At 41.2% G+C, this 24,551-nt stretch overlaps 1 protein-coding gene across 1 annotated transcript in view; it reads right to left on the bottom strand.

Annotated features, from left to right (window-relative positions):
• LOC133992270 (ankyrin-3-like) overlaps positions 1 to 24,551 on the bottom strand; it is a 92,681-nt gene that overhangs the window by 61,369 nt on the left and 6,761 nt on the right. The window contains exons 2-3 of the mRNA XM_062430989.1: positions 514 to 615; positions 87 to 185 (exon numbers count right to left, since the gene is read on the bottom strand). Coding sequence (XP_062286973.1) covers positions 87 to 185; positions 514 to 615 — 201 coding nt within the window. The remainder of the gene's footprint in view (positions 1 to 86; positions 186 to 513; positions 616 to 24,551) is intronic.

Genomic DNA, 24,551 nt, shown 5'->3' with positions numbered 1-24,551 from the left:
CACAGCAGCCAGAATTTGTGCTGGATCCAAATATAGTCCTCTGTAACATCAGCTGAGCTGCGATAGGTGATGGGGGTGGGCCTTACCTTTGTGGCTGCATCCACAGTAGCTCCGAGCTTCAGCAGCTCAGCAACAACCTCCACATGCCCCTCTTTGGAGGCTAGATGGAGAGCATTTAGACCATTCTGAGAGAGAAACAAACACATTTGAATTAGAGTAGCTAATTCACTGTGATACACTATGAAATAATCGTGTTAATTGGATGGCTTCAAATCGTATCATATTTCTTCCAGAGGCTGATCCTGATTGTCCAGTTAGAGCCATTTAGATCAATTGCCATCAATTTGCAGTTCGGCCAATGCAGCATAATGACATGAGGGTATTCATGTGTGTAGGAAAAAAAAAGTAGAAGTTGTAGAAAAAAGCATACATTTAAGTTCTTTTTTCTTACCAAGCAGCACAAACTCCTACAACAGCATCTCAGCTTGTTAATAATGGTGTCAGAAAACTCACTTGATTGCAAATGTCAATCTCAACCCCAGTCTTGAGGTAGTCAAGAACCTTTTCGAGGTTCCCTGCCCGGGCTGCTCGTAGGTAACTGGCATTACTGTCAGACTGGAGAGAGGAGAAGAGAGACAGGGGGGGTGGGGGGTGGGGAGTAGATCAGGTCAGGCACTAGCCCCAAGCCTATTCAACAAATTATCAAACTGTTACAATTATGCACGCAGGAGAACAGATACAAGTGAAAAGCACATACAAATGCCAGAATTTTACTGTACCAGGTAGAACTCTGTCATCATTTCTCAGACATCCACAAAACATCTTAACAAAGGAAAAAACAAAGCCAGTATCCACACACAAAATAGGTCCATTGTCCGATTAAAATCGATGTTTTAAAGGTCCGTCAGTGGCTCAAAGCAAGACAGAATAAATAACAAAAACATCTCAGCAAGTGAATCCATGAGAAAGACAACAGAGTCTCAGCATACTGTATCATCCCAACAATTCACGTCATCCTCCGTCATCCATCACATCCCAAAGGATTCTAAGCTTTATCAAATCCAAATGTCTCTGATTCCCAAAGGTAGAAAGTTCAAGGACCGGGTGATCCTCACTCCTACAGCTGCCACGGAGATCTTCTCTGTATCCACCAGTAAAACAGTTGAGAGTCTGTGTCGCCGTGTGACCAGAAGCACAGCATCCTTTATTCTGCTAGGCTGTCCTTTACAGAAATAGGGCTTTGCACACCAAAATAAAATGATGAGGCAAGCATGTTTTTAACCCTATAACAAATGTGGTGTGCATACGTGTGTATGCGTGTGTGTGTGAGAGGAGGAGAGAGGGAGGGGGTGGAGATCGAAAGACGGATGAGAGTAGACAAAGAAAAAGAGATGGAGAAAGCTAAAAGAAAGAAGAACAGAAAGGGGTTCAGTTTCTTTTCTGTGTTCATGTTGGCTCTTACGACATTGTGTTTGACATGAAGTGACACACAGCAAACTCTGCACATTTTGTCACCCATCTTCACAGTAGCCACGCACACAGCATTTTGTAAAACTCAGCTCTGGAGCTGCTGAGAGCAGGAGCGAGGGAAGCTGCTTCATAATAGAGGCTCAAAAGCCAAATTCCCCTGAATTATCAAAAGCCCAGACCTGCTATATTTAGCCTTGCATCCAGAGACACTTAGGATAAACTCAGTAGGGCCAAATGGTACATGCGGTTATCCAACACTGTACTCTCCACCTCCCCCACCACCATGCTCTTCCAGAAATAACTCTGATGAACGTGGAGGGATCTGACCCAAAGCCAAAATGTAAGTGAACAAAGACATCCAGCATCAGATTGTTCCACTGATAGTCTGCTTGTGTACATGCACGCATGTGTGGACAACCAAATAAAAGCAGATGAGGCAGTGTTAACTGGAAACCAAGTCATTTCCTGATTATGTGAGACCATTAAGCTAAAGCTCATATCTCTGCAGCTAATCAGCCCATATCTAGAAATGTCTTCTTCCTTTTTCAATACCACCAACCCCCAGAGGACTGTTTGATAGCAGTGAACCACTAATGATATTTCTGTTCCAGTGGGAACTTAAGAAAAGTCCTGACTGTGTCACTGGCACAGAGCCTGAACCAGCATGATCATTGAACTACAAAAAAATGAGACATGGGTCAAGAACAGCTACATAAATAAAGCAACATGTACCATAAACAGACAAAGTAACATTATAAATGTGTAAAAACTTTGAAGAGACACAGCTGATTTGTGAAAGAGACTCCTGATCAGAGGATGCTGTAAGCAATCAAGTGATAGTCTCTGGCACCAGCTGCAAAAGAAGCATTAATATTGGCAAGGCTAAAGTACATTATGGCACGGCTGCACTGTACAGTGAAACAGACCTCATAAACTTCCAAAACATTGGCCAGAATCTGATCTGCTGTTGCCTTACTACAAAAAGTAGTGTAAATATGCAAATGAACAGAACATCTTTGCTTGTGTAGTAGTCTGTGTTGTATTTCTGTCATTCTGGATGAGAAGACACAAATGTTTAATTTCAACTGCGATAAACTGCCTACTATCTAGACAAATCAAAAATATATTGAAATTTAGAAATACACATATATTAAATATAGTATATGATTAACTGTAATTCTATATCATAATCCGACATAATAGCACTCACAAAAGTCCCTATAGTCGCAGACTGAGATCTTCTACTTGGTAGTCATTGACATGGACACTAAGAATCAGTGTCATTTATGATGACCTGTAAGAAACACCTTGTAACTTAGCCAGTAGGCATGCTTCACTGATTCCCTGTCTTACCTATTATATATATTACCTAGACACTGCTGCTGAAATTAACTCCTTGCCATTTCTTCTATGACACTTTGTCCGTCTGCTACATTATGGCTACATGTCACATGGTATCAATATGACTCATGATGTGAAAGCATGATAGAAACAAGGGAATATAAACAGAGCAAGACCATGGGGTCACTCTCCTCAAAAGAACCTTCACACGCTTTTTGAATATTTAAAGGGGACATATCATGCACATTTCCAGGTCGGCATTTTTATTCTGGGGCTCCACTAAAATATCTTTGCATGATTTACAGTTCAACAAACTGGCCCTTTATGCAGCCTCTCAGTTTAGCCTCTGTCTGAAACAGATGAGCCCTGATTGTCCAGCTCTTGGAAGCTTTAGTAGTAGCAGGATTTCACTTCTAGTTCTCATTCTGTACTTGAAACATAAACCTCTCAAATAATCCGTACATGTTTGAGTCTGAATCCCATCCAAAATATGTTAGTGGACGACGTGGACAACTCTTGGAACAACTTCAGCAACAAAGGCTACAAATCTTTGACCATTTGTCTAACATGGTTGACATCATAACAGTATTTAAATGACAGAAAAATCACAAAAACTTTATTCATAAATCCTCTCATTTCTTCTTCTACTTTTCCTTCTAGTTGTTCTTCTCCTTCTGGTGTTTTTCTACTATTTGACATTCTTTTTAAGATGTTGCAAAATCTACCATAATTCGTTTTAATTTCTTAGCCATCTTTACATTTAGTATCATTTTCTTGTATTTATCTAACTGTATTATGCACTATGGCCAGCATTTGTTGTTTGTAAATGTGCTCTATGAATACATTTAATTAACTTTTAGCAACACTTTACTTTAATGACTGAAAGCCCAGTTCATACTCAACTCCAATTGGATGTGATCTCATAACACCACCACCATTCCTTGCTCTATTATCAGTCATTAAAGTCAATGTCTCCTCACATAATATAATATCCGTACAGCGTGTGTGTGTGAATGTGTGTGAATGTGTGTGTGGGTGCACATCTGCATTCTGGTACACATCCCAGCAGTTGTCAGTGTTTCTTACATAACCGGCATGTGTCCTAAAAGTGTGTGCCACGGTGTGTATCGCATGCCTGTGTGACCCGCAACTCTCAGGCTTTTGTGGGCATCTGACACGGAAATGCGAGGGTTACACAGCTGGCAACCTTTATGACAATTTCTCAGTGATTTAAACACACAAACATCAAATATTATGTAAATCAAACATCATATGTAATACTGTGGTCTTTCAATCCTCATTCCAAAAGAGTGTGATGCAATGATATTGAATTAAAGACCACTTGTTGGTTTGTACTGGTTCAATTAAATGTTGACGCACTATTACATACCCACAAAAGAAATGTGCTCTCTTTAGAAAGAGACACATCTCAAAAATAGTTTAAATGTCTACATTTTGTTATAATATTATCAATATTATACAGTTCTCTTTCCTTTCTCTGTCTAAATCTAAATGCCAACACATTAAGTAGTTTTCATCCATAAGTCACTATCCAATGCACTCGTCAGTTTATCCCTTAATGCCTGCAGTGAAAACCAGTGACCAACCTGTCTAACCCTTCATCCTCATCCCATCTATGTCCAACATGACATATCTTGAAGTCTTTGTGAATGAAGCATTACATATAGGACAGGGCAAGAGATTAGTAAGAGAAATATCATTAAGCCTCTTCAGATCAGAGGTTCAAAGAAAATGGGGCCATTAAAGACTAGGTTAAGCCTGAAGGAAAGCATTAATCTAATGTTAGATAGAAGCGAGAGGATGAGAGAAAGAGAGACCGAGAGAAAAATCTGACACACAAGTGATAGCTGGAAAAGCTGAGTTATAGCATCACCCCCAATTAACGTCTCACAAAGTCAAAAATGTAGCTAATTTCCGAGTAAGTCACTGTAAAAACGACAATTAACCATCTCAGTTCTAATTAAAAATGCCCTCTGGTCACTGACTGGTGTCTGCAGATGCTCCATAAAAGGGAGAGGAAAAACTGAACTGAACAGCATCTCTTAGTGTCGCATAGATTATATAGGTTGAATCACATTACTCCTGTTTCTCATTTTAAAGATGTCAGACTTTTCAATCAAAATCTTTGAAGATGAAAAACACATTTAAAAGCTACATCAAAAAAGGCAAACTCTGTAATGTTTCCACAGTATTAGTGTCTGCATCTAAGCACTGGAGAGTCAAACAAATATAAGCATTAGAACAACAATATGGATTTTTGCACATGATTTTTGTCTATCTCAGAAAACAGTATCCTATGAAGAGTAGTATATAGTACATCTTGTATTCAGTTAGTATGTAGTAGGGAATTGGAGCACAGCATCTGTCATGATCTCATATAGCAGCTGAGCAGTCAGTTTTTTTTTGGGGTGTTCACATTTTTGTTGCATCCATCTTTCTTAATACGGAGAGTCATCTCATTTTTTTTGCCACAAAGCTTTTGCTTTCAGTTCTGCTGATTTGTACTTGGCACGTCTTCTCCTCATGAGATCATCCGAGTGATTATCTCAATAGATAGAGGATATTTAGTTGTATAGAGACCGATATCCCCTGGGCGCCAGACTCTGGTGATGTCAGTTTGGCACTTTGCACCGAGAATGTAACACAACAAAATCTCACATCAACACACCGCATATTGCGGCCATGTATAATGCGGCCATGTATAATGCATGCAAACATTTTTGGACGTTGTTTATTTAAAACACATGCAGGCAAAACATGTACCCACAAACGCAGACATGCGGGGCATGTTGATGTCGGGGTGAACTGAGCGAGCTTAGAACAGGACCAGACCAGAGAGCCTAACCAGCAGCAGCTGCATTGTTTCACTTTATCCCCTGCTCTCCTGACAGCACAAAACACACAGGGCTCCACAGCTCTACCAGCACAAAGCCAGGGGCATCAAGTGGCAGACCACAACACCCACCAGTGCCAAAGACCTTCACCCCACCAACCCACCAACCCACCAACAAAATCCATTTCTCTCATCCCGAAATTGCCGAACTTCTCCAATTCCCAAACCTGATTAGCCCCTCATCGCATCCAATTTCTCTAATTTTCTTTCAAGGCTAAATATAGCAAAGCTATTGATAAATGAATGCCCCAATTTCACTGTCAACATGCTCATAACAGAAAATCCTTACTGAAGCTTTGAGAGTAAAGGGGGCGAAGAAAGTTATTGTTACACATTAAATGGTTACCTATAACTGGATTCTTTGTGTTTTACATCTTCCTCAGATTTCAGTTGCACAATATCCCCAATGCACAGTGCATCAACATCTGCTTCACTGCCCTTGTGCCTGTAAATATAATACTGTATGCTGTTATTTTTGGCCAACACCACTCTAAAACATCCCTCCTTTCTACTCGCGCTGTTAGTGGAAAGCACCGCATATTTTCACAAACACTGCAAAAAAAAAAGAAAAAAAAGTGATTGGTTGGTCATGCTTGCTGAAGGCCACCAGGAGGAGTGAGTGTGAATAACAGTGTGAGTGAGCAAGTAAATGAATGAATGAAAGAGAGTAAATTACTTTCTGGATCCATTAAGTGTTTCATCTCTGAAAAGACTTCAATAAATATTCCTCACACATTCCCCATTGATACGGTTCATAATGTGTTTCTATTCAGTATCCTCTGTCACATCTTTCTCTTTCTTTCAGAGTTTAATGTCAGTAGACAGAGAGTGTTTCAGTGTGTGAAGAGATTAACACACTGGTGTATGAATTCCTCACAGCCTGGTTTTGATATTAAAGGAATAGTTTGACATTTTGGGGAATTTGCTGTCTCGCTGTGAGTTAGATAAGAAGATTGATACCACAATCATGTTTGTATGTTACATATGAAGCTGCTGATTAATGGAAGGAGGAGGAAACATTTAGCCTGGCTCTGTCCAAGGGTAAAAAAATCTGCCTACTAACACCTCAAAAGCTCACGAATTACCATGTTGTAATCAGTGTACTCAAAAGTGAGTGTAGAGTATATTTCTGAAAATACCACAACTATTCCTTTAAAAGGAAAAAGCGTCCAATTTGCTCAGTAATACACATAAATATGAACATTAACAACATAAAGACACACTGTACATTTTTGAAATGCAGGTGCATGGGCAGCTACTTGTCTAAACACCGAATTTCCTTCATTTGGTTGCAGCCGATCAGCTGACTCTTACTGTTCAGACACACACACAAATGCTCAAACAGTCATGATGCACGATACGGGTCATTCCAGCAGCTTGTTACGCCACTGATTCACAATATCAATCCTGGAGAGAGTCAATAACCATGCTTATGTTTTTTTTCAACTTAATACCAAATCACAACACTAATTTAAGTTTTCAAAATTGAAAAAATATAACAGAAACTGTGAGAATAAATGCAAATGTTAGCACTACTCACTTGTGTCAAGAAGACAGCACCTTCTTCCACAGCCATGTTCTCTCCCTTACTCTTTCCCCTCTTTCTTTCTCTCCTCTGTATGAAGAGGAGTGAAACCTGAGCTCAGAGTGGCCAAGCAGCCAAGCAGTCAAGTAACCAACCAGTCATGTATGCAGTCACTCAGTCAGTCTGTCCTTATCTCAACCTCACGTGCATCCATCCTACTCGGCAGAAACAGCGAGGTGCCATTGGTGGGAAAATAAAAAAATAAAAAAATCAAAGCACTCCAAGAAATGCCGAACATTAAATTTCCTTCTGCTGCCTGGTCGATGCTCTGCACATAAGGTGGAGGGATGATGGGTGTAAAGGAGTGTGTAGGGAGGGAAGAAGGGTCTATCTAACTCTCCAGTGATGAGTAAACAAAGCACTGAGCCTCTTGCAGTTGTTCACGCTGCAGAAAAGGACACACGCCAAATCCCCTCTGTTCCCTCTCTCCCTCCCTGTCTCGTGTATCTCGTTTTTTTTTTTTGTTAATGTGTCTACAAGGGTAAATCCCTGCTGTCTCGCAGAAGCTGGCCCTTGCCCCAGAAAGCACTTTCGAACAGGGAGGGTGCAGGAAGCGCACCCTGACTTACCATAATAGCTAAGGCTTCTCCCTCCCTCTCTGCCTCCTTCCTTTTCTTCCTCACCTTCATTTACTCTGAGGGGCGGGTGGGTGGGGACGGGACGGGTGTCAGTGTGATCTTGATATCCAAGGTTGGGGAGTCAAACGGGGAGAGGGGCCAAACTGAAAATAGAAGCTGAAACAAATACTTTAGCTAAAATGACTCGGCTGGGATATGTCAACCACCCCTCGCTTGTTATCCCACCCACTCTCCCTCTTTCCCTCCCACTCACTCTCTGTGGTTCACTCTCCCTGCCTCCCTCAGCCTCTGCCAGTGCACGGCTCTTTATTGTCATCCTGCTTATCAGCTTTTTTCCCCTCTCTAACAAAGACCACTATGAGTGTGTGTGTTGCCAGTGTGTCCTGGCTGGGGTAACTCTACCAGGTTACACTGACTCAACTAGGGGGGGATCTCAGTGCGAGGGAGCCAGCAGTAGTGAATCAATGTGCGTTTGTGTGTGGGAGGGCGTGGGGGGGGGGGATCTCGTCCAATAACAGCGGATAACAACAACAATACCAGACGCTATTTTGGGGCAAATGGAGCAGTGGGGGCCTCCCCCAACATTCAATGGGGACACTTTAACAGGGGATTAGGGTTTTTTTCCTTTGGTATTAAGGACACCCTCTGTCCTACTACCTCTCACCCCTCAGCAGACACGCCCCACTGCAGTCAGCTGAGCTGGAGCCGGGGATGAGAAGCTCACCCCCACTGATTTATCCTCTCAAATCCTGCTCATAGCTGAGCCCCAGCACAGGAAGATAGCAGCTGAGCACACTCACTGCTCTCCTGGAAAACGTGGATCTGATTATTATCTGTGTGAGCAGAAGGGAAAATACTGTTGAGGTTAAGCGTACCATGCAGCATAACTACCGTATCCATGTTATATGTTTGATCTCGTGTTATTATATTTGTGGGTGGTACAGTATGTGATCTGATCATGTTTACTTGGAGGACCACCCCTGACAGTGTAGCATTGCCAAACCCTTTCTTGTTCTGTATACACACATAACTACTGACAGTATTTTAATATTAGGTGATTTTGAAAAATCTGCATTACGTTCAATAACGTAATGCAATAAAAAATGTTCACTTAATATCGACATTTTTAAAAAGATTTTATTCTATGTTTCTCTTATTGTCAACAAATCTCAAGACCAATGATGTGTTAGACTGTCTCTCAGTACTTTCTGGTATTATTATCCTCTCTATGACCTCAGCTACAAGCCAACTGGTATCCACTGAAGATGAAAATCTTTAAAAATGAATCACAAATGTATACACAGTGATTTTGAAAAAGCTTGATAATTTCCTAAAATAGCCAGCTTCTATAGGTTTTAGCAAACATTGTTCAAACAGAAATGAAGTGTATTTATTGGGAATCATTTTCAGCTGTGGATCTTGTGTGCTAGCAATGTGCTACTGTTTATTATGATAAAAGAAAATGTCACTTATTACAACAATGTGGCTCATTGATGTGTGTCTAACAGTTTATGGACAACACTTGATAGGTGGATCAATTCAGTGTTGGACATGAGGTGTTGGGATGTGATTTGGGTTTTTTAAATGGGATTTTTTGACAAAAAGTTATAGAATATGAACAGACTTGACTGATTATTAAGTTTAGGGAAACGTCATGTTTATAGGCAAATATGGTTAAGGATGACAAATTTAGTTAAGGTTAAGAAAAGATTAGCCACTGCTTTTCTTTGACAGGATGCAAATTCCGGTCATGTTGCACAAAAGGCCAATTCACCACCCCAACCTCTAAACCTTTAAAACCATTCAGAATCCAAAGGTAATGTAATTCCTATTGGCATACTGGGCTGAATGGATGTTTTTTTCTTCAGTGGAAAACACTGATACAGATACACAGATACAGGTGAATAAACAAAATCTGGGGTCATTAACTTCCAGCGTATGGAAAATCCTTGGGACGTGCTACTCTACGGTCACACTCTCTCTTCCTGTCTGTGGTATTTTGATAATATATGCTAAGCACATCTCATCAGCATTACACCAATAAGTGTTATTTATAGCAGGAATGCTGCTGTTCTGGCAGCGCTGCTCGTAACGTTGCACACACATGAACGTACACGTACACACACAGTCACAGAATTCACATTCTGTCACTCTTCCAGAGGAATGGCACCACTTGGATCATGGGTATGTTCCAGTGCTATCAACTTTCAGACGACGAGAGTTAGAGACTGTGAGCGAGAGTCTGAGAAATTCAAAAGGAGAGCGAGACGGTGGAGAGAGAGGTGTGCGGATGAGAGCTGAAAGAGGGAGTGACAGATGCTCCGGACCAGACCAGACGAGTTGAACATGTGATTGGTGGATCACAGGGCCCTTCATGCTAACACTGCAGTGAACAGCCCTCCTTGGAAACGGCAGAGTTACCATGGCTACGGGAGGAGGTTACAACAGAAGAGGAAGGTAGTCAAGCCTACTTATGGAAAATGATGTCTTTTGACACAGTTGTTCTCTCACACACACACACACACACACACACACACATACACACACACACACACACACACACACACACACACACACACACACACACACACACACACACACACACACACACACACACACACACACACACACACACACAGAGAGAAACTCAGTCATTCCAACAGTCACACACACAGTAAAGCTCAGTAAATCATCCAAAAAGATTACAGTGCAATTAGATATTATGTGGTGGTGATTTTGTGCTATTTTACATTGTATTTATGCACTTATTTATGGGCTTGATTGACACTTTGAGCACTATAATATCTGTAGCAAGTTTATCAGCCCAAGAGGTGGTCAATATGGTATACTGCATGTGAACTTTTATATCACAATGGTTATAAAGTACAGTTTCTAGACATTCATTTGAGAAACTGTTTTTAAATTAATTTAAAAGATTGTCAAAACCAAGAACCCCCCCAAAAAACAGATGTACGTATATATTCAAAGGCTTCTGGGCTAATCCAATTGTCTCCGAGCTAGCTGCCTTTACGTGGCTTCACAAACATAATAGGCGAGCTCAGCCATCTCAGAGGAGCTGTAAAATATCAGAATGGAGCTCGCTCAAGGGCACTGCTCCCTTCTGTCACCCGGGACATGAAACCGCTGTGGAGGGAGGGGTGAAGGAGAGGAAGTGAGGGACGGAGCGGAGAAGGCAGAGATGGAGAGACACAGTGTAGAAGGGAGAAAGAAAGGAGGAGGAAAACTTGAAAAAGAAAACAGGTGAAACTAGAGCAGCGAGTGAATACACAAACGTCAGCATGCACCACCACCACCTAGTTTGTCTGACATACATTTTTGTCAGATTCATTATCAAAGAAAAGTCCTCTGATGTCGACCTAGTAAAATATTTATAGAATAAATCTTAAATCCAATAAGGGCTTTAGCCACACATTGTTATGCTAATATTACAGTCTGTATGACTACAATACTTCAATCATTTACAACATGACCATATGTAATACTATGTTGTACTACTGCTGCTGCATACATGAAGTCTCCTGTCTCTCTGCTGTCTAGGACCAGGAACAATAATGCTGACATTTACATGGGGAGAACCTCAAAGTCGCATTGGATTTCTTCCAACTGACTAGTCAGCTGTGCAGGTGAAATCTACACACTAGTGCACCATGCTGGATCAATAACCGTCCCGCCAAAAAGTCACCTGGAAACCTGCCCCAGAGGAGCAAAGGTGGGACAGTGTAATACAAACAGAGGAGGGGGAGAGATAGAAGAATAGAGGACAAGGTGGTGGGATTTAAGAAGAGTCAGAGAATGAGCAGAGAGCACTATTATACACACAAGAAACAGTAAGAAAGTGCGATAACAGAAAACAGAAGAAGAGAAGGAGTCACATAGATGGAAACAGAGGGACAGGGCTCATCGCCAAACAGCAACAAGAGAGCAAAGAAAAGTAAACAACATACCAGAGTTTAGCTAAATCTGGCACAATGTCAGAGACATCCCTCCTCCTCCTCCTCCTCCTCTGCTCTTCCTCCTCTAGCCTCAGTTTGACCTGCAGCAGACTCTGTTCAACAGTCAAACACTGGACTCTGGTGGACAGTCTCCTGCATGACAACATCACAGGCGTCTCTGTGATGTCTGTCAGGACTCTGCAGCTGATGTAATTTTAATTTAAATTTTATTTTGTTTAAAGTTTATAAATATAGATGTGATTTACAGTATTGACTTACAGCATCCACCTGTTTCTCTTGTTCATTATTAAGTCTTCGGTCACCAGATAACTGGTGCTGTTTTGGCAGCTTGGGGTCAGTGGAAACTAGCTGTGAACACAAAAGCTTTTAAGTTGATGTGGCAAACTCATTAGCTATCAGTTGGCTATTTACACATACAGAAGATCCAGAGCAATATTATCATTTGGAGTCATGTTTCTGTCTAACTGGGTAAAATCAGTGTTATATTTACTTTCCTTTATCTCAAATTTTGCTCTCTACCGACTTCTTAGGGAAATATCTGCCCCTTTAGGTGCTTAATGCTCCACTATCATCACTAGTTAGTTACTAACTTTGTCAGTCTGCCCAACCACTTTCACATCACACACGGTCATTCAAACTATAGCTAATATAAAAATAGTAATCAAGCTGCTTTAATATAATTATTTAATGAATGGTTTTCTTTCCACAACTGCAATTACACAGCAGTGCAACACGCATGCAAGAATCGTCAAATGATTTCCCACGCAAGAGGTGACGCCATCTCAACATAATGACTAAAGCGAAGTCCATAAACCATCTTAAAACACCTTTTGTGTCAGAGAGGCAGTTCTTTACATAGACATTTTCTTATGAGTGGGCTCCCACTCTTTGTGATTCAGTAATGGGACATAAAAATGCAAATGACTAGCCGGTAGATGGACTGAAATTACTATTCCCAATAATAAGAGCCATTCTTGTGTGAACAGCAGGTAGCACACACGAGCTGCAGGAGCTGAAAGTGAGATGAGTTGTAGTGTGAGAGTGTTGCTATGAGAAAAGACACACGTTTAACATGCTATTCTATGAATTTCAATGAGTGCGTGGGTAAAATGTGACAAAGAAAGAGATGCATTGAAAAGACATCAGAGAACAAATACAAAGGCTTACAAAAGTTGACATTAACAAAGCCTTTTTCACAATCCTAAAACTCAGCAACTAGTGCTTGTCTTTTATCCCTGCTACTAACTTCTCATTTGAGTCTCTAGACCCAAAATGTTTTACCAGAAATAGCTAAAAACATCAGAACTGCTATAACTAGACTTTTCTTTACCAAGCAGAGACACTTGCTCCTACCTGAGCAGTCTGAGGTCAAGTTAAAAGACTGACTTTTACCATTAGTGTTTATAAGCAGGTTTGCTTTATTTTCTGTCACCAAAATTTTAGATCAGCCACTGATCCAGAGAAGGAAGAAGAACAGGAAGATTGTGCTGGCTCCGAGAAATTATTCTCTATCATCCACTGTTTCCTCTGTGCTGATAGTACTGCAGGTGACAAGAGAAATGGCTCTCTAAGTCTCTCTCAAAACAGCATGCAAAGGTGCATTATTAAACCACTTCATCAGTTGCAGACATCCATTACTGATGATCGTCAATCCTCTCCTCCCCTCAACTGGTTCAAATTAATTTCTAGTGGAAAACAAGTGGTTGTGAGGGAGGGGAAGATGGATGTAAAACAAGCTCCATTACTTTCCACACTCAATCTCTCTTACTTCCTTTCTTCTTTTTTCTCTTCGTCCACCTCTCTCACCATCAAATCTTCACAAAATTTCCAGTTTATACTCATTCTAATTCATATATCCACTGCCATCTGTCTATCAGCCTTAATCATTGACATATAATATCTTGAATTTGTGTGCATTTCCTCATCCTGGAAGATTTCTGTGATCCGATGGGTCTCCATGAGTTGTACAACCGTAGAAAGCCTGTGCAGTCATGCTTTTTTACATTTCTGAGCTAACTGATGCTCTATCATCCATATAAACAACAGAGAGCAACAAGTTTAGCATATTCTTTCCACATTATGTATACATTATTTTCAACATATTACTACATGTCCAGCCTTTCCCACTGGTTTAGCTCCACAGCTGGACAACAGGAAGTGCTCTGCGCAGAGTGTGAGACTGTTGGCCCATCTGGCCCCTGAATTCAACAGGGCGCAGTTAATGTGAAGTCACGATGACTTTTAGAGTTACATAATCAAGGAGTTTGAAGCTGTCTCTTGCGTGATGTTTGCCAGTTGGTGTGCCTGTCTATCTGAATTTAAACAGAGTTAAATAATTTAGCTGAATTCATGACCTTGTAATGTCAACCTGGAAACGAAACCTAAAGACAATCTCTGTACACAGATGACACATTTGGTGTAAGTAGTTATGTGTATGGCTCTAGCACAAATACACTAGACTGTAGGTGAGTGAGTGTTTATGACATTAAGTGTGTGTGTGTGTGTGTGTGTGTGTGTGTGTGTGTGTGTGTGTGTGTGTGTGTGTGTGTGTGTGTGTGTGTGTGTGTGTGTGTGTGTGTGTGTGTGGTGATAATTATCTCTCCTCTTCAGCAGACAGAGAGACTCTTCTCCAGACTTTAAGTAGAGGAAAAAACCAAGTCTAAAAGCTTCATGTCTACAACATTATCACTTCTCACAAAACCACCACAACAGAGCTGTACATTTAGATCGATGCTTTCACATCCAGAGAAACATCTACTGTAAAGGAGTGACCACGCATAACTTGTATGGGGAGATTTACTAAAATCTCTCTCCAGTGACAAAATGATTCTGTATTCTTGTTGGAGTATTCCTGGTACTTTACTGGACTTTTGATTAAAAAAAGACACTAGACAAAAGAAAAGAAGGAAAAAATTAAACAACTATAATTAGTATTTAAAAAATCAAATAAGAAAAGACATATGGGGTAGTGTTTGATGATAGACACGTTTACTCATGATCCCTTAAGACTGTAAGAACCAAACAAAGTGATAAAGAGTTGACATTAACAGGACTTTCCCTGATAAACCATTAAAACAATGTCTTGCAGATTGAAATATGGCATATAAACTCACGCCTTCTGCTGGTCCAAAATGATATCTTAATGTTCCAACTAAACATTTCCCACAGAAAAGACCCAGAAGAACAAAGTGAAATAAAACAAAAGCTGCTGTAAATGTCACTTCTGTAACTTCTACAATAACATTTTGATAGCTTATAAAGCTACCTATAAAAAAGAAAGAGGTCTGTTATTTTGGCATGTCTAGCAGGGCTGAATGAAGTGGAGAGGGCTGTAACCGTTTTCGCCTGATCTTTGGCAGGCAGAGAGCACCAGACGAGAGCAGACCACGAACCATCTGTCCTCCCTGAGCCCCCCCTCAGCCTCCACACAGTGTGCACACACACACACATGCAGGCACAGTCACGAATGTGCACACAAGCACCTAAAACTAAACATACATACACACACGGATGGCTCAGTAAACATGTTAAATTCGGGGGACAATATTCTAATCCTTCTTGATCACCCTTTGACACGAGGCCAAGCGGAACAAATGCTCCAACCGGGCATGTAGGATGAAGAAGAATGGTGAAGAAGAATGATAAACACTATTCAGTATCGCATTATCTCTCATCTCTTGTCCTCTTACTTAATTCTTAAATCTATTTACCCTCCTCCACAAATACAAACATACTTTACAGTCCATTATAACAGAGAAATGGCCTTTCAGATCTTGGCGTTTCTGCTTGGCAAACAGAAGGCTATTAGATGCTGAAACAGCCAGCTGCCCCTCAGGCAACACAAAGTAATAGGCTGTTGAATGGGGAGGCCCAGATCCATAAAACCAGCGCTCCCCAAACGTGGCAACAAGACAGGCAATATGGGTGTTGAGAGTGTACAAATTCACCTGCATCCCCACAAGAAAAGAGACCTTTCCTTTCCTCGGCTTAACTGCATTCTGAAATGTATTTTTTATGAATTTTAATTCATTTTTGTTGTGACTGGTTGGATAACAGCAACAACCCAGCTTCAATCAATCTCCCTTATATCAATAACGATGCCACGACCAGCCCACACCATCAACCACAAAGGTCGCAAGAGTTTAAGGGGTCAACTGGGTCAAGCGTGGCCTGGAGAAGGATTTCAGTATATTTAAGAGGACAGAGCGGCGGGAAGGCCATTCAGTCAGTCTGTTTAGAACAAATAATTTAGATTAATAATACCAGCAGATGTCAACAATCCTTGTCCCTACACTTGAGGTGCAATGGCCACGAGAGTCATATCATATGACTTTCTAAAGAGAAAAAAAAGGAAAATAGGATAATAAAAAAGCTCTCTCTGTTACTGTCTCTCTTCCTAACAGGGGCTCTGCTTATGGGCAGTGTCCCTCTACCAACTGTGCTGTGTTTAGCTCAGGACATGAGACACGGAGATCGATGAAGGGAGGGGTACAGGATGATCCAGAAAGTCTCTCTCCCTCTTCTCCTCTCTGAGTTGATTTTGGTTGGATATTTTCTTTCTGCAGGAGACTGCAATATGAATCTGATCCACTGCCATACGGTAATACAGTAACCTAGATGCTGCTTTACACTGCCGGGCTCAGTCAGGATGCAGGCAGGCTCAAGGAGCTCACACGACACAAGAATGGACATTTTGTAGAAGTCTTGGAGCATCGAGCATTGAGCAAGTAGTTACACTAAATACAAACAGGTACTAAATAAAAGCAGAGCAGTATATTTAAATGATCCAACCTATAAACATAGAACTTGCTAAAGATGCAGCTTTAAAGACGTCTATGTCCTGTCTGACACTACAGTTCAGAAAGCACAACACAAACATTACAACTAAAAGTATGCAGCATTTCCTTCAGAATATGATCAATATGCTCAATTGAATGAAACTGCCTTGAAAACACTTCATAAAGAGCATTTAGATGATGAAATAAAACCTACACAATCTAATTAAATCTTTATTATCATCACTATGATGCATACTTATTCACAATCAAATCAAATGTGAGGTTTAAGAGCTTCCACTTTAATAGTCATCAATTACACCAGACTCAAATATAAACAAGCTGCACAATAGAACCAGCTTTGGTCCAATATGACAAACTGCTTCACAAGTTTAACCTTAGTCTCTAAAATGTGAGTCAGACTTCCAATATAATGGTGTTCACTAGTTGTGTTGGTGGTTGGACAATACATCCAATATCTGGGTGAGAGCTTGGTGATATACAGTGATTTGCACACTCCTGTGTAACTGTCAGGGGAAGTAAAAGACAACAACCAGCTAATGACTGCTGGCAGTTGGGACTAGAGCCTATTGTCTCTGCACGGCAGACAATTTTTTATCGTGGGCGGCAGCACTTTTATTTTAGGGTCCTGTAGCACTAAAATCTGTGACTGACATCCCTGTGAGTCTTCCCCGCCCCCCTCTGTATGAGGGCGTGTTGGCTGACCCTCTCTGACCCACTGCACCCCCCTGTGTCAATCCATCCATCACACCCAGCCAGAGCTGACTTCTCTGTCTCCCTCTCTCTCCCTCTCTCTCTCTCCCTCTGTCTCCCTCCCTCTCTCTCCATCCCTCTCTCTCTCTCTCTCCCTCTCTCTCTCCCTCCATCTCCCTCTCTCTCCCTCTCTCACACACATTTTAAAAAACTACACATACCGTATATGTGTATGTGAAACTACACATATTACCGTAAAACTACACATACCCATATCGTTTGTCCAGTGCAATAAAGCAGCTTTGTTGCACACATACACACACACTCATTTTGCCTACTATGGTACATATACATGCTCCAGCAGGTAGCGTCAAGGTCGCAGCTGAGCAGAGAGACTAATGACCTATAATAAGACACAACCTTGACTGATGGGTACAGTCAGTTAGCTCGGCTATAGCAGCCAACAGAGCCACACACACACACACACACACACACACACACACACACACACACACACACACACACACACACACACACACACACACACACACACACACACACACACACACACACACCTCTCTGAGCTCACAGCAGCTCAGCATCATCGTTGTTTATCTGCTGTGTTGACTTGTGCTGTTTCACTCAGCTGGATTCTACGAATAATAATCTTACCTCATTTTTTCAGCCAACTCTATCTGTCCCTCTTTTTAAACTTTGTGTTATTGTCTTTTGTTGCCAAACATTCTGAGAAAACCTCTTAACAGAATGTCCATCCTAATGACTTCCAACTTATTGAAGAATATGTTTTAATTGATTTCAGCTGGTACTATGTTTATGAAATTCTTTCCTACATGTTGGTGACTTTGCAGTGAAATGTCTGATGACATGGATGTATTTCTTTTACTATGGGAAAGGAGGGACACACATTGTTATAGCGATCACAGAGAAATTGAGGTCATTTTTAACAGGTTAAGGGCGTTACATGTTCCCATAAGGACTCTTTAAGGTTATGACGGTGTCAGCAACAACTCAAATGATCAAGTCACGTTTGTTTAGTCTCCACCCACACAAACAGCTCACCTTCAAGTGCCTCTTACAGTGGAGAGTATGTTACACTACCATGTATGTACTCCACACACACACACACACACACACACACACACACACACACACACACACACACACACACACACACACACACACACACACACACACTCAGATGGGTATTGCCACAAAGATGTAAGCACAGATGTATTCATGCAGAAAACACACACACACACACACACACACACACACACACACTCTACATACTGTATACACACAAGATACACACATTTATACAAACAAATCTCTACATCTCTTTCTTTACATCTCTGCTATAACACTATAACAGACATTTTTAAAATATGTATATTATATAATATAAAAGTAAATTTGGCAACAATTCTTTGCATTATAAATAACAACAAAATCTAAAAGGCAAGACTTAAATGATACAAAAGTCCTGCTGACCTTGTGGAACGAAGAACAAGCACAGCTTTTTCTGTTGTTGTCTACTGTGTCATTTCTGCTTAGTTCCAACACTTCTTCTAATTGGTCACTTCAGCAACTTATGTGTGTATGTGTGTCAGGGGGTGTGTTTGTGTTTGTGTGTGTGTGTGTTTGTGTGTCTGCCTGGTTTTTCCTAACGACTGGAGCGACCATTTGGCCGTCAGGAAGGAAGGTCCCAGAAAAGTTAAAAGTGCACTGTGGGTGTCAAGATGGCTGACACACAGCTGACAGATTCCCAGTCAGCAACACACACAAACACACACACACACACCCACACAGTGACAGCAACCTAGTCAGCAGCAACAGTAACAACAACCTGACTCATATTGCTACGTCTTGCTGCATTAGATCAAGCTTTCATGCTGACAGATAGTGAAGTGTGCAATTAGACAGAACTCCATATAAACAAAGAGAATGATGTAGTGTCAACTTTTTAATACACAAATATATTATTATTTACAGTAACGTGCAGGATTGGATCCTACAAACCAGCACTTCATCATGTGCATTATTGATAAACCTGATTTACGAATCTAAAAAAAATATATCATTCAGTCTACGAAAATGCCAGAACTTTTTTTTTAAATGGCCGTAACGAGTTCCCTGAGTCAAAAGTCATGTCTTCATCATGATTTTTTACCAACTAACCATCCAAAAAACTAAATTAAATTTAAAACCATCTGAAAGAGAGAGAACCAGCAAACCCTCACATCTGAAAAGCTGTAACCAGTAAATGTTTGCCATATCTGCTAAGGGACAGCTAAAGTTTAACCTCAGAACTTAAATATCCAATTAAAACATGTTTATCATATGAGATCTCAAAAAGTATGGAAGCCCAATCCATTTTGGTTATAAAATAGCGACAGACTGATAAGAGTATCAGCAATGTTGCAGCTCTTGCCATCATTACTCACTTCCCCTCCAGGTGGGAAGTGGCTGGGTGGGATCATACTACTAAAGATGTACGATGAAGCTCAGATGGGACAGATCACACACAGGAGGTCGGGTGTCTCTGAGTTGAGCTGCTTTCAAAACAACAGCCAGAAAGGAAACCGAAAATATCCCGTGTGATTGTCAACATGACAATACTCATCATCAAGAGAGCTGAGAAGAAGTTGCTTTAAGGCTTTTCTATTTTCAACATGTTGGGTGTTTGTGAAAGCTGCTGTAACCAAACAGGAAGAGGTGATGCTGAAGATGAGCGATATCAATTTGATTAGCGATGGTGTAGAATAAATATCAATCACATGGGTGAAAGATGTTGCTGTGACTCAGTTATGTCTGGGAAAGCAGTGTTGGTAATGAGATAACTGTGAGGTGAAAGCTGATACAGCAAAGATTAAATTTCAACTTCATCATCAGTATGATAACAGTCATCCTCCTTGTTTTGATGCTTAACATTAGCAGCGGTGGTATTTCTTTATTCCATGCAGTAACATGAAATGCAGGATACTTAATTAGGTCTATAACATGTTAGAAAGCAGTGAAAAATATCACAATTTCCTAAAGCCCAATCTGGCATCTTCAATTGTCTTGTGGCATTCCACCTCAAATTTATTCAGTTTACAGTCGTATTAAACAGAGAAAGGCAGCAAAAACCTCAAAATTGACAAGCTGCCACTAGGTAATGTTTGGCATTTCTGCTTCTTTTTAAAGCTTCCTAAAAGGTTTCCTCCTCTCATCTCCTCTCACCCTGTGTTTTTGCCCTTGCTGTACAGTATTAGTGATGGATTTCTGGCAGGAGCAGTGGGCTCAGAGGGCACCTACAGCCAGCAGCACACAGCAGCATCAATCCTAAATACCTGTTCTGCCCTGAGGGTAAACTCGCATCACAACCTGTGCAGACAATGCCCCTCAAAGCAGCTATCCTCTCCTGTAATAAAATATAATTTGGGGCTGCATACACAGGTAGGTTCTAAAAAGCACAAGATACTGTGAGCCCAGTTTAATTCACTCTAAAACAAAACAGAAATGTATTTCCCAAAGATTAAAATATTCCAAGAATAGTCTATGACAATTCTGGAGTGACAAAAATAATGTGCCTAATGTCCAAAGTAAATGTAAGTTCACATTGGTTAGCATTCTTATCTTACTGTATTATACATCAACGAACTGCATTCAAATATAATTTAAGTCAAGTCTATTTTGATTTGTATAGCCCAAAATCACAAATCACAGATTTGTCTCAGACAGAGAGGCATGAAATAGATATTGTGTGTACAGAATAGACCAAAAAAGCTAAATTATGGTTATAAGCAGTGAGTTGTGTGTCTTTTTGACAGAAATAATAACATAAAACACATTAAAATGACTTGGGATTGACCACTGCTTACATAAATTGTTAAATGAAAATGTACAAATAATAACAGATCACAATGATGATGAGATTGATTGGATGATGTCAGCATGATGAAAAAGATGATGGAGGTGGTTTTGGTCAGAGGACAGAGCAGAGCTCACAATTCTTTTGCTAACAACTCCAGACCAAGCATTGATTTCCCTCCTTTGGTTACTCAGGAAGAAGAGGACAAGAAGTGAGGGCAGAGGCGGAAAAAAATCTAAAAGGGGAACTTTAACTTTTAAAATTGAGGACATTTGGAGAGGAGCACAAATATAGGCACGATTAAAATCAGTACTTTGCCCTCTCCTCAGCCTCATCCTTGGATTTCAGACATAGTACAATTTGATACTGCGATTCTGTCAAACCACTGCGGGAATCCTCTCTGACCTTTCTAAATCGAGTGTACAGTCAGTCTCTGGTAAACCGGGTGGTGTTATCATTTTGAATGTTTCTACTACTGCAGTCATCTTTCAGTAAGGGGATGAAAAAAAACACATCTCCATCCCACAAGATAACAGAAGAGTGAAAACATGTTTGGCAAAGCCGCTTGTGAAGAATTCAGTATCACACATAAAGTAGACAGAATGCTTGCTGTCCACACAACTGTTAATAAAAACACATGAAATGCTTTCAAACACTCTGTCTGCTGTATGTGTGTATCTGTGTGTAATGCTGTACTGGCTAAAGGTCTATTTTTCCAGTGATCTGACACATAACCAGCTGTGTGAAAGAATACCAATCCCACCTCTAAGCTACAATCAACCTTTTCTCTATCAACTGGCATTATGCTGGATTACTGTGCTCTGCTCAGGCTTGCTTTTCAGGACGTACAAAACTAGCTTGTACATGACAAAACTGATCATGTCCCCCTTGTTTTACCTCCCACTGTACCGCACAGTACACCCAAGGCCACACACACATACACTGAAAAAAAAGAATTCCCATGCTAAGATTACACTACAATAAAGTCTGCAACCTTTTCACACTAAATTACCCCCTTTAAGGTGCAATGGAGCCTTTCCCTCAGGGCCAAAAAGCGAAAATACACACTATATATGTTGTGACAAAGTGGTATTAAGAGCCTGTCTTGTAGCTGAGTCTATTAGCTGGACACTGCAGGAGCTTTATTGTGCTTCAGAGGGTAATAATACACATTTCAGAGAAGAAGAAATGCGGCACATAAGGACCATAACAGCTTTTATCCTTTACAGTGTAAAAAAAAAAGAAAACGCAAAAGAACAGGTAAGTCTGCACATGCTAAAGCTAAAACCATTTCACCAACACAATCAGGTTGGAGCATGTTTACACTGAGGAGTACGTCCATGTTGGGATGGAGGGGAGGGGGTGGGATGAATATTTTTTCTCTAACCATGAATCTAGGCGTTTTGCTGTTCCCAAGGGGGCTCTGCAAATACCCTCCCTCCCCAAACACCCCTTACCACCACCACCTCCTCCTCCTCCTCCTCTGCACACACTCCTTCTCTCCGTCCTTTGGTCTCCCTCCCCCCATGTGGGAGAGCTAACTGTGAAGAGGTGTGATTACCATCGATCTGTCCAAACACAGCCCATTTCCTCAGCCCCAGAGCCTCGGAGCTCCAGCCTGCCAGGGCCACCACAAGTCCATGACCACTTGCTCCTGCCCTTGTCAAGGGACAGAAGCTTTTTCTGGGGAGGAAAATGTGAGGAAACTGGGTGACACGCCCAGAGCTGTTGACAGAGATTGTAAATATAGAATCTGAGGCTTGATATTAAGCAAATTAACTTGAAAAAGTGTAGACTGTACTGTCACACAGTCTGTTCGACAAATTGGCATTTTCCTCATTTTGTCTTTCGCATTTTCAGTCTTGTTTGGAAGTCACAAATCCAGCCGGACGACAAAATTGATGACCGCTTGATTCTAGTTATCACTGCGCATGATGCTGGAGTGGCAGGTGGTTAAATGGAGAACAGGGAGACGGTGGTGGTGGAGGTTGGGGAGAGCAAAAGAAAGTAATTATCAAGCCGTACAGGCGTGAGTCCCAAGGGTCAGCAGAGCATTTTGTGTGTGTGTGTGTGTGTGTGTGTGTGTGTGTGTGTGTGTGTGTGTGTGTGTGTGTGTGTGTGTGTGTGTGTGTGTGTGTGTGTGTGTGTGTGTGTAAGAAAGACAGAGACAGGGAAGGCAAGACAGCGCCATTTCAATGGGATAGGCCTTTATCAATGAATGCATAAGGAGCACCTGCCATATATGCATAAATGTACACACCCACACGCACAGGCCATGACACACCATTTGGTGCATTTAAGAGCCTGATGGAAGAGGTCTGGCGTTGATGCACAGTAGGGGGTTAATGGATGTGATGGTGGAGTTGGGGCGTTGTCACTTTCTCTCTCTTAGTCACACAACACACACACACACACACTCCAGTGAATTGTGTTTGACCCCAAGACATCAGGTGAACAGGAAGAGGGGGGGAAAACTGTTTTTAAACTACATTTACTGGTTAGTAGTAGGTGGAAGAAAGGGAAAACTACTCATTCACTGTCAGATTGTGTGTATGAATAGTAGACATTTTCTATGCTGCCTTTAAAACACTAGTTGTAGCAGCACCTGTCGTCCAGGTTTCTATTCTTGTCTTTCTTTTCTCTCCTTCCATGTTTTCAGAATGTCACCTTTTCCCCTCTCTCCTTTTTGCATCTCATCCACACCTGCTCCCCCCTTGGCCTCTCTTTCTCTTTCTCTCCCTCTGTCCTTGCCTCATCAACTCCACACTCCCTCATCTCCTCCGCTTTCCCTCTCCCTGTCTTCGGCCTCCCCTCCCCCTTACATACCATTCAGCCCTGTAATCACATCATTAAGCAGCATTACTGTATCCGTAACTACGTGTGAATAATCTCACGGTGAGCTGCGCTTACTGCACTGCTCTCTTTTGTGTGTCACCCTTTAACATCGGAGGTCAGTTGGTTCTATTTAAATGAGATGAATGATGGAGAGGCAAGTCCATACTACAGTTTGGTACAAGTTGGCATTGCTTCACTTTCATGGAAGCATTGGATATCATATGCTTCTTTACAACATCTCCTCCACTGAATTTCACTATCCTCTCATTTGGCTGCTTCATGAGTTGGCATTGAATTTGAGCTTACAATCGGATATGAGAAATACCAGCTCATATTTACAGCGTGGAACACCTATTTAACTGCAAATATAGTACTGTATTCTGATGAGAGGACTTTTTACCCTCTGTTACTAAGCAGCGATGGGGAATCATGTGTTTCAGATGCCAACAAATTGTGTAGCTTCTTGTTTGGCACTACAATTATAGAATAAA

The sequence above is a fragment of the Scomber scombrus genome, chromosome 12, assembly GCF_963691925.1.
Source record: "Scomber scombrus chromosome 12, fScoSco1.1, whole genome shotgun sequence".
NCBI lineage: Eukaryota > Metazoa > Chordata > Actinopteri > Scombriformes > Scombridae > Scomber > Scomber scombrus.
This window is presented reverse-complemented; position numbering and strand designations above follow the sequence as displayed.